At 38.9% G+C, this 13282-nt stretch overlaps 1 protein-coding gene and 1 long non-coding RNA gene across 4 annotated transcripts; one reads left to right on the forward strand and one right to left on the reverse strand.

The window, feature by feature from the left end:
- Positions 1 to 218: 218 nt before the first annotated feature.
- Positions 219 to 13223, reverse strand: brat1 (BRCA1-associated ATM activator 1). 3 transcript variants are annotated; one of them, XM_028017491.1, is made up of 12 exons: positions 12939 to 13223; positions 11992 to 12140; positions 11764 to 11911; positions 11248 to 11668; positions 9291 to 9413; positions 9115 to 9206; positions 8930 to 9030; positions 8659 to 8845; positions 5296 to 5369; positions 2471 to 2555; positions 2107 to 2393; positions 219 to 2017 (listed from the first exon to the last, which is right to left on the reverse strand). In XM_028017491.1, the coding sequence occupies exons 1-12, from the start codon at positions 13063 to 13065 to the stop codon at positions 1217 to 1219; spliced, it is 2595 nt and encodes an 864-aa protein (XP_027873292.1). In that variant the 5' UTR covers positions 13066 to 13223; the 3' UTR covers positions 219 to 1216. The 3 variants fall into 3 exon arrangements, with proteins under 3 accessions (XP_027873292.1, XP_027873293.1, XP_027873291.1); XM_028017492.1 differs by having other exon boundaries at positions 219 to 1294; positions 1717 to 2017; positions 8930 to 9206; XM_028017490.1 differs by having other exon boundaries at positions 8930 to 9206.
- On the forward strand, positions 3468 to 3960 carry LOC114144549 (uncharacterized). Its single transcript, XR_003595508.1, has 2 exons — positions 3468 to 3698; positions 3917 to 3960. It is a non-coding gene; the product is annotated as an uncharacterized LOC114144549 (long non-coding RNA).
- Positions 13224 to 13282: the final 59 nt, after the last annotated feature.

The raw sequence follows: 13282 nt of genomic DNA on the forward strand, positions 1-13282 counted from the left end.
GGAGATCCTTCCTGCTCACAGCGTCATTATCCACATCGAGTCTGAAGATTCTTGGATATGAGTTACATTTAATTTCTCTTTGAGAAAATAAAGTATTTTTGGATAGAATTTGAATTGAATTATACTTAACAGTTGGCATTAGGCATTTTTTACACATCCTTCATCATTCGTATAACTCCAGGCCCACATGCTGTGTTTCTGGAAAAAAGCAATGCAAGCTATTTTATTGCATACATTTATTAGGCTTTTTACAGATATCTACCAGGATTGCTAATGTATTTGTCAGTGTTTGTACACAAAGATTGCTCTTAGCATGAAAAGGCATTACAAGAGGCTGGAGGTCTGGTCATAGCTGAAAGTTGTGCAAAATCACACATGAATCCAAACCCAGAAAGGTCTCAAGATGCTATACTCCTGCCTCTGTCCATTATATTTAGTTTTTTCTTAAACCATAGGAAAATCTACAAAACATTAGACAAGTTGTATTTTGAGTAGGTAATGAGACACATCGCAGGTAATCCTGTCAATAAAAGATCTAAAACTGAAATTTGTCTGTTTAAAGCTGCAATATGTAACTTAAAAAAAAATCATTTATTTTACATCTTTTTTTCTGTGAAAAGATTGATCTCCACCTCCTCCCTGAGCTACTATTGCAATCTGAAGTAATGCACCACTCCTGACTAAAAACAGGAAAATCAGAGCCAGGAGGAGGGTCTTAGCGCTGTCACTCAATCTCATGTACTTGCTGCTAAATGTTCTAATGGCGGAGAAACAACTTGCTGTTACAGAGAAACTGTTGGTAGCCATGCTAACTAGCCTTAGCATTCACTACAGGCTTTGTTAGCTGCAGCATAGTGGGCAGAAAGGGGGTTGGAGGGATCAAGGCAATGAGCGGCGCCACAATGAGAGTGATTGACATCGCTAAGACCCGCCTGATTGGTTGTTTCTAGTTAGTGTTGAGAGATGGCAGAACAGCTTGATTTTTTCAGATTGTGAAAAAATCTGTGAAAAAAATCACAGATGTTATGTCTCATAACATAATAATATGTTATGAGACATATTGTCTCATAACATACTGTCACCAAACAGTGACAGTTTCAACAAATATGTAAAAAAATTATTTTTTATGAAAGTTATATGCTGCAGCTTTAAATCAGCATGTATGACCTATGTGATTGTACTGATTGAAGATGGTTTGTTTCTGTGTGTCTGGCTGTTAGTAACAGTCCATTACGAGCTCCTGGCGCGGGTCCCGGCCAGGCTGAGAGCTAGCAGCAGCGGCTGTCAGGATGTCCTGGAGCAGAGAGAGGGGAGAATTGTAGATGTGGTCGCTGCTTTGGGTCAAGATGCTCAGCTTCTCATCTAAATCCAGAAGCCTCAACACCTCACACACACCAACACGCTCTGGGTCAACACTTGCACATATGCCTTCCTTGTCTGCCTCACTGCAAGCTTCAGAAACAACATAGGTGTCCTTCCCCATTGCCTGGATCTTTCTGACCTGCTGCATCACACTGCCTTCAGCCAGTTGACAGAAAACTCTGGTGTCTGCTGCGTTACCCATCACAGGGCAAACAACGCCTCGGAGCTTTAGCAGCAGCTGGCAGGCCTTCAGAGCAACGGGTCTGTCACAGTCAACCACACCACACAACAGAGCTGAGACCACTCCCCGATCGACCAAATCCTTCAAGCTGCTGAGCAGGTCTGACTGCTGACCTGCAATGTGAAGTCTGTGGGCTTGGTCAGACATCACAGCATAGGGATGAGATGGAGAAGGATCCGGAAAGGCTTGGTCCAGCAGCAGCTCTGCCAACTCCAGGGTGTGAAGTTTGACCTCCCAGTCCAGATCGTTGACACCCTGAGAGAGGACGGTCGGCACAGACTGCATGAGGAGCCAGCAGGAGGAAGGCGAGGAACAAGCGGAGAGCCAGGCAATGAAGTACTTCACAGCAGCTCTCCTGGCAAATCCCTCCGAGTCCTGGAAGAGAACTTCCTGCAGCCGGGTTACTATGTCCTCCTGGAAGGAACAAATAACTTCATGTCATTAAAAATGTCCCAGTGAGACTGTTGGGTGGGATTGTAAAATCTGCTGTTGTTTCTGCCAACCTGCTCCTGTGTTAATGCTGCCCCCTCCTGCCAGCTGGGTGTCAGTGTCTGCGCCAGAGCAGAGATGGAGCTGGCTCTCACATAGCTCTCTGGATCCTGCAGCGCCTCCTTGAGGAGAGGAACCGTAAAGCTGCAGCCACCCAGGAGAACATCAGATGGTTCCGTCTCCTGTTCAGTGAACGACCGGCATGAGGGCGCCCCCCCCAAGTGACCCAGAAACTCCACCGTGGAGTCTCTGGCCTCCCAGCGCGTGTCACAAGCACGCTTTCTCACCGCTTGGATGAAACCTAGCAGTGAGGAGAGAGCAGATCCTTTCTGTCTATATGTGCTTCCTGTCACACAGGGACAAATCCAAGAGCTGTACCTTCTCTGAGCTGGTCTGTGATGCAGGACAGATCTGGACAAACACCCACCCACTTTATCACAGCCTGGTAGGACTTCTGGAGCACCTGGCACATAAACACAAAGATATTTCAAAGACATAAAAAACAGGTCATAACTGGCATTTCTTCTATTTTAGTTCTCAACTTTGAAAAAATTTTATGTTGTGATACTTTTCAGAGAGCTTTACTAGAGATAAAACCTGAGCAGTCATGATCTGGAATTATCCACTGGAAGGGAACTGGAAAACCTTCAGCTATATCAGCTCTGACTGGTGACCACATGGTCATAAACGCAACAATATGATTTACAGATGGGTCAGAATAAAAATATAGGTTTCAATTTGCAATTCCTCCACCAGTTTCAGAAACAGAGTAAACAACATTTAATCTAGAGACGAGTAAACCAGCAACAGGTATTGGGAGTTGAGTTTCCTCAGGGACTCTGTCACTGATCGGATCCGAACATCACTAAGATAAAAACAAAAACAGATCCAACTCGAGCCTCGCGGAACACCATAACTATCTTCAATATGCAGAGAGGAGCATGTTTGGGTGGTGCAAGCTAATTGTTAAATAATCTATTCCTCTAGGAATCATTTGTGGATAACATCAACCTGCCAAGGGACAAGGTATAAAAATGAATCAACAAGTACAGTAGAATCCAGCATAATTACATGTAAATATTCAGTTATGTGTCACTAATATAACAAATTAAACTTAAAATCCTTTAAGTGTTTTCTGAAATACAGGGGCGCCGCCAGGAATCTTGGGCCCCATGACAAAAAATTAAATTGGACCCCCCCTGCGCAGCAGCTGTTACAGTTTCTTGAGTCTATTTGACCCATAAAAAGCAACTGCTTTGCTTTCTTTGGTCCAATACTGATACTAGCACAATATTTATTGCTCATGAATTTTACATGCAACAGTCCGCATACAGTATGCAAATAATTTAATTGAATTTTTTTATTATTATTAGCTTTAGCTTACTGAAATGTCTCTCTCCACCAGCAACAGTCATAGGCAGTGTGGAAACAAACTGCCATGCTGAGCCTTTAAGGGGCGGGGCTTAGAGCAGCTGCAGCATACAGACGAAAAAGAGAGAAAAAAAAGAGTAGAGTGTAAAGGGAGTATAGTTTATGTTCGCATTTTGTTTTAACTTGCTGTTTGCCGTTTATTGATACTCCTCGATGTGTGTGCGTGGAAATACAAGTGATGTTACATATTAATAATATTGTTTATTTAGCAGAGTATTTTAGTTTTACCCTTAATTAATAGCATGCTCTGTTCACGTGCACACTGGAGAGTTATACACGGTGGATTTTGTTTGTGTCGTGTATTTATGTAGAAATGTGCAGTTATTCAGTATGTGTGATGCTACTTCAGTCAGTTTATTCAGACATTGACGCTGTATTGTTGTTTAATTTCAGGAACCACACACAATTACCTAAATAAACCGCAAGTACGAGTTGAATCACCTGGAGTATGACTCTGCGTTCTTTGGAGTTCTGACCGACTCACCACAGTGTTCTGCATAGTCACACCAGCAAAATCAGCCTCTAATTTTCAGGCAGCATGCAAAATATACATGAAGCAACCCAGACTTCTAAAAAATGCTATGAAGTTGCATTTTGTTCAAGCTGCAGTATATAACTTTAATAAAAAATATGTTTTTTTCATATTTGTTTAAGCGATGACCATGTTGTGCCAGTTTGTTATGAGACAGATAATCTGTCAAGAAGATCAAACTTCTCCACCTGCTCCCTGAACTACTATTACTAGCTAAAGTAATGAAACATTCTGACCCTAAACAACCACTCAGAACCAGGAGGAGCGTCTTAGTGCTGTCAATCTACCTCATTCAATCACTGCTAAATGTGCTAATGGTGGAGAAACAACTTATAATTACAGGAAAAATGTTTACATGCCGTCATTGGTAGCTATACTAAATAGGCGGAGCATTCACAACAGGCTGCACTAGCTACAGCATAGCAGCCACATGAGATTGTGATTGACAGCACTAAAACTCTCCTGCCACTGATTGGTTGTTTCTAGAAAACACTGGGAGAAGGCAGAGAAAATTATTTTTTCACAGATTATCTCTCATACCAAACTGTCACAACATGACAGTTTTAACAAATATGTGAAAAAAATTCTTTTTAATAAAAGTTACATACTGCAGCTTTAATTTCACTTAGGAGAGGACAGGTCAGGAGGGATGTGGGTTAAAGCTGCTGCTGACTGACTCATCTGTTGTTAAGTGTGGTAAAAGATATAGGGACAAGTTAAATATATGAATATCTTGGTAATTCTTTCCCTTAATTCATTAAATGCTAGTGAAACGGAGGCAAACAGTAGTTTGTAGCTAAGCTAACTATGCTAAATGGTTGATAATCTCACACAGTCTACCTACCTATAGGAGAAAAACTATGTTACAAATTGACACTCTTACCTTTTTCTCTCTCCCTCTCTCTATTTTTTATTTTATTTTATGAAAACCTGATTTTATCATTTTTCTTAGCAGCACAATAACCGCCACAGTCGTTCTTGTCTTCTACTGACTGCTGCTGAACATCGTCACCTTCAAACCTCCAAGCAGGAACTAACCATTCCATACAGATCCAGGGGGGTTCAGGGCAAACATGGATGTGTGTTTTTTGGTCTGGGAGGGGGAACATTAAATTTTACTGCTAAAAAATATTTTAAAAGCATGATATGATTAATTTTGTAATTGACAGGGCCCCAATTTTTTGAAATTTCTATGAGCCCTTGCTGAAATGTGACTAGTGTCAAACGTACACAAACTTACAGATGGGTCAGATGAAGGACTATTTAAATATTCAGTCAGAACTTTGAAGACGTCAACCAGAACCATCTTCACTCCTGAGAAAAAACAAAAACAGGAAGAATATAAAATAAACCTAAAGAACTCAGTCAGCTTTTGTTTTGCATGAAGTACCAGAACATTTTAAAATATCACACAAAGTGCTTCAAAGATCTTACAAACAAAGGAACAAAACAACCAAACAACCACAGCAGAAAATACCAGATTAGATATTTAAAATGTGAATAACCCCAAATCAAGCTCCTTATTTGCTGTATCCCCTTTCTGAATAGAATAGAATAGAATTACTTTATTCATCCCAGCAGGGAAATTATTTTGCAGTTACAGCAGCATAGAGACAAGACACACAACATCCACCACTGAGTAGCAATGTAGACAAGATAAAATAAGAATAAAATATAACATGCTGTCAATATAAAAAGCAGCTTAGAGCAGTCCTTGCAAAGATTCAAAATGCAGAACAGAATGTATATGTAAATTAGCTTTTTAGCGCTAATTGTCTTTATTTTGTTTTATTTGTATAGTATATGGTTGACTTCCAGTTTTTGATTTTATGCCTTTCTTTTGATAAGATAACTTCCGCTGTTTATAGGAGGGCAGCTTAACAACAGAAAAGAACGGACGACAAGTTGCAACAACATTGCTAAAATGTATCTTGTCATTAGCGACCCCATTGATAGAGGCACAAGGTATGTTTATTTTATAAATAAGGACATTTCTGTTATGAGAGGCCCAATAGGCCAAAACTTACTAACTCTCTCACGTGTACTATCAAACTCTCTTACTGTCATTTCCGAAGCCGCCTCTTCGGAAATGACAGTAGAGCCAGCCTGCACTCGAATTTTGACGTGCGCGACGGCACCAGTTACGGCGCCCTTCTTTACAAGCTCCTTTCAAAATAAAGCTCACCTCCGGTTTATGTTTCATTCACTTCAAGTTTCTTTCCAGCGGCTGTAAAAGTTACCAGCGACTTCTCTCTCTTCAGGGTGACACTGGGACACCTCTAGAAGACACCCAGCAATTGCTATCCACATCTGAAGTGTCATTTCAAATTTAAAGCCCTTCAAAAGAAGAAATTTGTAATTGGTTTATCGTTAAGTTTTCTCTTTTTATTAACTTTGTGTTTTTCTTCAGCTAAATAATTAGTGCATGCATTAGTTTGATCTGAACTTCAGATTTTGATTACCAAGAAAGAATGAGAGACTTAGTCATTTTTCTTTTAATAAATTTTTGAGGCAACAAAGCTGAATTTGTAAATTTGGCTTCACCCGGGGCTTCCAATTCCAGAAATAGCTAAAAGGCCACTCCACTTGATTTCACACTATCCTGAGCATCTTTAATTTGCTCTACTTTAAAAACCACAACCACAGACATTTCAAACTTGGACTAGAATATTCTAAACTAGCAGAATATATATAAACAAATGTGTGATTTATTAAATCTTTCTTTGATTTATGAAACTTCATGGAAAGTTCATATTAGTACTATATATCTTTGGAACGCATTGAAAGCACTCCAGTTCCAAAACTAGTACAACTCAACAAAACAAACATGGGTTTGATTCTTACGTATTAATAGCTGAATAATTAAAACAGTTTGTGATTTGGGAAAACTTCATCTGATTTATGAAACTTCAATAACTGGCCAAATTAGTTATTTTTGTTTCTTCTCCTATACTGCAAGTCTAACATCATCAAATCTGGATGGCATTTGGTGGGTGTCTTCTAGAGCTGTCCCAGTGTCATCCTGAAGTGAGAGTAGTCACTGGTAACAAATTATTTATGGAATCAGAAAGATCTTTTGCCTGTCAAATGTCACCAATTTTGATTGAGGTTGCACATTTGTGGTTTACAGGATTTTTTCTCACAACAATATATTTTAATTTATTTTCAGATACATAATTTTCATTTCCAAATTAATTAACACAAAACTTTAAACTTTTACAGCCGCTGGAAATAAACTTAAAGTGTGAATCAAAAACAAACAGAGGAGCGCTTTTATTTTGAAAGGCGGTTGTAAACCTCAGGCCATAGGCCTCTTGTATTCTATTATTGATTGGTTGAAATTGTAAATTTGTTTTATTGTATATGAATACTGGTACAGTTTTTGAATAAGAGTTGATATTTTATTAGTGAATGTTATTTTTTGGTTCAAACGTTACGGTTATAAAGGCATGTTTTGGTGGCTTACGTTGTCTTTTCTTTGTGTGTCTGTACATACAGCTCTTATTGTGAAATTCAGGGTTTACTTCCAATAAACCTCACTGTTCATCAGTAAAGCCACAATCCTTCATTTGGGGGATCTGCTACATGAAAAAATAATTAAATAACTAGAATTAAATGTTATATGAAATGTAAAAATGAACAACACCGATGTAAAAATAAAAAGTACTGGTAGAAATATTACATTTTAAAAATACAAATGAATTTACTTTAGCTAAAAGCAAAATAAAAATAAGCAATATTTATAAAGCAATGTAAAAATAAACAAACATAAATAATTTAAAATAAAATGCCTGCATTTTAAATTGTGGGCTTAGTTGCCATTATTTATCTAAAAAGATAAATAGTAATGTGGAGAAAATTTAAAATACAATAGCAACAGACAAAACAAAACTTACAAAACTGTTCAGCATAGAATAAAATGTAAAAACATGGATTAAAAATACAGATTTTAATTCGATTTAAGGGGAAAGTATTATGCAAGATTTAGCTTTACATCATGTTATAGCATTATTCCCTCTTCAAAATTATACCTAGTGTTGCATTGATTCTTTCATGTTTAAGAAATTCTTTAATCTCCATAGAAACAATTTAGCTGTGCACAACTCTTGGGTGGACCTTGCCCCGCCTTCAAGGCTCAGCTCTGAGGCTGTGGTAGCTTCTGATCCCTGGAAATCCCCTCCCTAACGCCCCCTCAATCAGCTCCTTCAGACTAGCCAGAAGCAATTAGCAAACACCTACTGGAACTACACGTCAGTTGAGCTCATAGGAACTACTTTTCAGTGAAATGCTAAGAAGTTTCTGAAAATATTGTTAAAGGCCTAATCGAGGAGCCATGTTGTGATGACTTCCTGTAGGTGGCGTTTAAGAAAGAGCAGGAGTTTTTAAAGAGACAGAGGCCCAATTTCAAGGTGTTACAATGTCAAATTTCTTTTAAGTCATATTGGAGATTTACTGCATTTTTAATAATGGCACAATGTGCCTAGAAAATACACAATACTACCCCTTGCTGCTTTTCCTGTCAGACCACCCACCAGCTTGTACACAGAGTGACAGAGAAGAGATGTTGGATGCTTTGCTGCGTTTGGAAGAGTCAGAGTTTTACCTGGACTCTTGCTGAGCACTAACAGAGCCTCCAGGGCACATTTTTGAACTTTGCTGTTTCCTGTAATGAATCTGACGACTTCAACACAGCCAGCAGATGAAGATGAGGAGTCCACACAGCACAGCCTCAGTAACATCAAAACTGCAGTAACAATTAGCCTCTGAGGACAGGGGAGGTGGTCCGAAGCCTGGGGGGGAACAGATCCAAGTATGACAATTTCAACATGGAATAAAGATAACTGATGCTCCTTTTATCTGCTGATTTTACTCACCATTAGTGTGATCTGAGGTATGTTTGATAGACATACACAAATCATGGAGATGCAGCTTTTCCTCTTAAGCTGCTCAGTTATTAAAATTCGAAGCTCTTCTTCTGCAGGATTCGACAACATGCTCTTAAAGGAAGTTAATAAACATTTATTACACATGTAAAAACACACCAACATCATTTGTTCACCTGTGGAGTTCTCATCCAGTAAGGAGACACCAGTAACGATGTCCAGGGGTAGCAGCAGGACTCGAGCAGAGTGGGCAGAGAAGGCGGGGTCACTGGACACAGAGGAAGATAGACCAGATAGCAGGTTCTGCTTTAACAGGAAAATCAAAGGTTTTCTAGCTTACTGCTACACTCACCTATGGTGGCTGTGTAGCACAGCAGCTGCAGCCTGCATAACAATGGCAGGCTTCTTCATGTTCAACATGACCCACAAAAGTCGGATGAGTCGCTGCTTTGGGACAAAATCGTCCCTGAGACCACTGTGCAAATAAACATAATCCATTCATTAAAATTTAACAGTGACGGACATTAGTTTCAATAATCTGTTTCTTCTTTATGAATCCTGCAAAATCTCTGCTTAAAATAAAATTATTCATTTTTAAGCACTTTAAAGTTTGATGTGGAGATGTTAATACAGATTTATAGTCAGAATTAAAAGTCTGATGTTTTTTTGTGTAAGCTTGAGTGTGGAAAGAAACTGGTCCAGCTTCATTCATTCCAATTATTTTTTTTAAGAAAGCTTTTTTTAGTTGAAAAAATGTTTTCATATTCTACAGTGACAAGTGATATTAGATATAGTTATCTTGCAATCCATGTATGCAATATTTAAATACACTAACAGGTGACTCCCACTCCCCTCTAGGAGATGCAGTTCTACAGCCTACTTGAGGTTTTTCAAGTTTTTTTTTCTTTGGACTATTCCTTTTTGCTGCTTTTTCTCACACCACCATATCTGACTAATCTTATTTAAACTCTTTAAAACAAGTTTCAAGGTCTTCACTCTCTAAAACTGTGAAAATTAAAAACTATGTTCCCCCAGAGTGCTGCAGAAAGCCCATAGCATGCCTTTGTTACTTCAAAGCTGGACTATAGTAGGACTACACATTAAGTCTCTAAAATATCTTTATCATAACAGCCCAGCCAGTATGCATTTCACAAAGAACTGCTTTGAGTGCAATAAATGTTAGCTTATAGACTCAGCCTCACTATGCCCACAACACGTTTGATTGCAGCATAGAACGTTTTAGAAGGTAAATGAAGGATCTGTACTAATGAAGGATCTGATGAAATTACAGAGAGATCCTTTTTCTCTGATTTTAGCTTCCCATCCCTGATGTGACTGATCCATATGGTCCTAACAGAGCACTTCACTCAAAGTCTGCTGGTTTACTGCTGCTTCCTGGATTTTCTAGCAGTAGAATGAGAGGAAGATCTTTTAGTTCTCAGACTTCTCTCCTCTGGAAGTAGATTTCAGTTTTAGTCTGTAAGGCAAACTCTCTGAAAACTTTTAAGACTAGGCTTAAAACTTTCCTTTTTGATAAATCTTAGTCTAGTTAGAATGGCTTCAGTTATCCTGAGCTATCCGTATTTATGCTTCTATAAGCATGGGTGCCCAAACTGTATTTTTTAGTTCACTCCCTGGTTTAATGCACCTGGATCCAATGATAGCTCATTAGAAGAACACTGACATGCTGAAAAGGTTGTTACTACCACCAGAAAGAGAACTAAAACATGCAGGATGCCGGCTCTCCGGGACCCACTTTGGGCACCACTGTTCTATAGGCTTAACTTTTTAAGGATTTTTGATATTTAATTATTTTATCATTTTTGTTTCACTGTTTTAGTGATACTTTGTTTCTCAGTTTTCTTTTATTTAGCTCACTAGAGGCAAGGTATAAAGAAATTAAGGGAGGATTGAAACCTTTGCACAGTACCCTGCACAAGAGGTTGACAGGCATGAGATTTATATATATATATATATATATATATATATATACAGTATAACACATGGATAAAAATATTCATTTCTATATTTACGCAGTAGATAATTTTCCTTTTTTGGTCTGGTATCAGAATTTAGGCAATTGGTTTAGCTAGATGAAATACATGTGCTTCAGTGAACTGTGCTTATTGACTACCAACTATCTCAGTACTGTACAGCATAAAGCTTGCCATTAGCTTATAGGACACACTAGCAAGTTAGCTACTGGGCTAAAACAAATCTAAGGTAGATCTAATGCTGCTGCTTTAATGCTAGAGCAGAGACTGCTAGCTGATTTAACAGCAGTTTAACACCTGACTAAATGATCTCACCTGTTTGCAGCCAGGATGACATCCATGAGAGGAACTGTGAGCTGACTGCAGCTTGTAGTCACCAGTTCCTCCAGAGAGTTCATGACAGCGAGCAGCAATGTGTCCCTCAAAGGAGGCCTGACCTGGACCAGGAGCATAGCCAGTAGCCTGAGGATCTGCTGGCATCCAGGAAGCTGTGAAATTTCCTTCAGAACCACTGACTTGTTCAGATATTCAGAGACCCTTGTGATGATGCCACTGTAATTCTGGGTGGTTTCTATACTCACACTGTTGTGTTCTAGGTATCTATTTTTTGAACAATTATGACCCACAGAAGATAGAGACTGACAGAGAAGCAGGACCTGAGCGAGTGTCTGATTGGCAGCTGAAGCAACAAAAAGGCTTGAGTCTGTCTGAAGTTGAAGGAGTGGTTCAATAAGATCTGCAGACAATAAAGGAACACCGCCAGTCTCTTTGTGAAATTCTTATTAAGCAAAGTGAACAAAAGAAGGTCAAATGTCCTACATGATGAATTACCTTCTTGCGCAAAAAAACTGAGAGCTTCTGAGTGCTGCAGAATCATCTTTAGACCCTGGATCCAGCCAATCCGCAAACACGGATCCTCCCAAAGTCCTGCCTCTTGCCAGTGATGAGGATTAAAGACCAGTTTCAATACAGAGCACTCCTGCACATTAGAGATAGTGATGGAGGGATGAAAAAAAGCAATACCAGGTTGGGGGGGCTGTTTGGATTCGTTAGTCGTACCTTCAGAACTTTAAAACCATCTTCAGAAGCACCGATCAAGCCAGTGAGCTTCAGAGTGAAAGAAAGGATGCTGGAGCCTGAGGCGTGGTTAAAAGCCACCTTGGAGACGAAATCAACCAGACATGGACACGCCTCCAACAGTGATGCCCCTTAATGAAGTGAAAACACAACAAGTTGAAATTGAACAGAAAACCTCTTTTGTGACACTACAACCAAATGCATCAATGATTTTTTTGTTGAATTTTATGTGATCGATCAGCACATTCCCTGCCCCGACTCCCCTCTTTGATTTTTATTGCAAAAAAATTACAAAAAGAATCGGAAAATTCTGAAGGGACTGATCAATGTAAAAGATGTTCAATATTATTTTATCTTAAGTAGTACTTATTGAATGCAGTGACTGTTATCAATATTTTAATGGTTTGTTAATGGATTTGATCAATTCAAAGAGAATATTCATGATCTTAATGTGGCCCAAAATGAAAATGAATTTGATGAATCTGATCCTGCCTGTATGTTTGGGATTAAATCGTGTAGCTGGAAGTGTGGTAGGTGAGTCTCAACGTTAGTCTCAATACCTCTCTGTCTCATACGAGGTCTTGCTAACTGCAAACTGTGTTTTTTCATGTCTTTTTTCCAACATTCACTGTTTATATAGACTAGATTTTCTCCTGAAAGATTCTCCCTGCCCAGCTGTGGATTTCTGAATATATTTTGATGGAATCCATTTTCTAATCAGGTAACTTTTGAAGCCATTTTAATTAAGGGAATAAAAGTAAAGGGAGCTAGATACAAAATACCACACTTTTCAGATTTATTTTTTATTACTACGATCAACAAAAGAAGTTCAAGGGGTACAGACAGTTCTGGAACTGAATGACAACTTTAATTTTATTATGACATTTTTATATAGATAGGTCGAATAGGAGAATGTTGGTCTTACTGACCAGTCTGCGCGATGGTTGTAAACCAGTCCAGTAGTTTCTCCAGACTGGTGTCATCGGGGAGAGAGCTTCCTGACTCCAACAGAACTCCACAGACGCGGGGCAGGGTGGAAACACACTGGGTATCCATGTCTCCAGCACGTTATAAAATCTATTAAAGTTATACAGACTTTCGGTTTAACTCCAAGAGCTAAAGATAGCTAAAATACGTCTTCGTTTGATATGTTCATTCAGTCTAAGCTCGACTTTTTCTCGCGGGAACTGAACTCGCAATGACCAAAAGAACAGCGAGACACTTTGTAGATCTATAAGTAGTTGGATGGGTTAAACAGTCAAAGTACAGTATG

The sequence above is a fragment of the Xiphophorus couchianus genome, chromosome 5 (assembly GCF_001444195.1).
Source record: "Xiphophorus couchianus chromosome 5, X_couchianus-1.0, whole genome shotgun sequence".
Lineage (NCBI taxonomy): Eukaryota > Metazoa > Chordata > Actinopteri > Cyprinodontiformes > Poeciliidae > Xiphophorus > Xiphophorus couchianus.

Coding starts and splice junctions, on each gene's coding strand:
- brat1 (XM_028017490.1), bottom strand. CDS start 13,065: ATGGATACCCAGTGTGTTTCCACCCTGCCCCGCGTCTGTGGAGTTCTG. Junction 12,141..12,938: donor TACAACCATCGCGCAGACTG/GTCAGTAAGACC, acceptor CACTTCATTAAG/GGGCATCACTGTTGGAGGCG. Junction 11,669..11,763: donor CAGTTTTTTTGCGCAAGAAG/GTAATTCATCAT, acceptor TATTGTCTGCAG/ATCTTATTGAACCACTCCTT.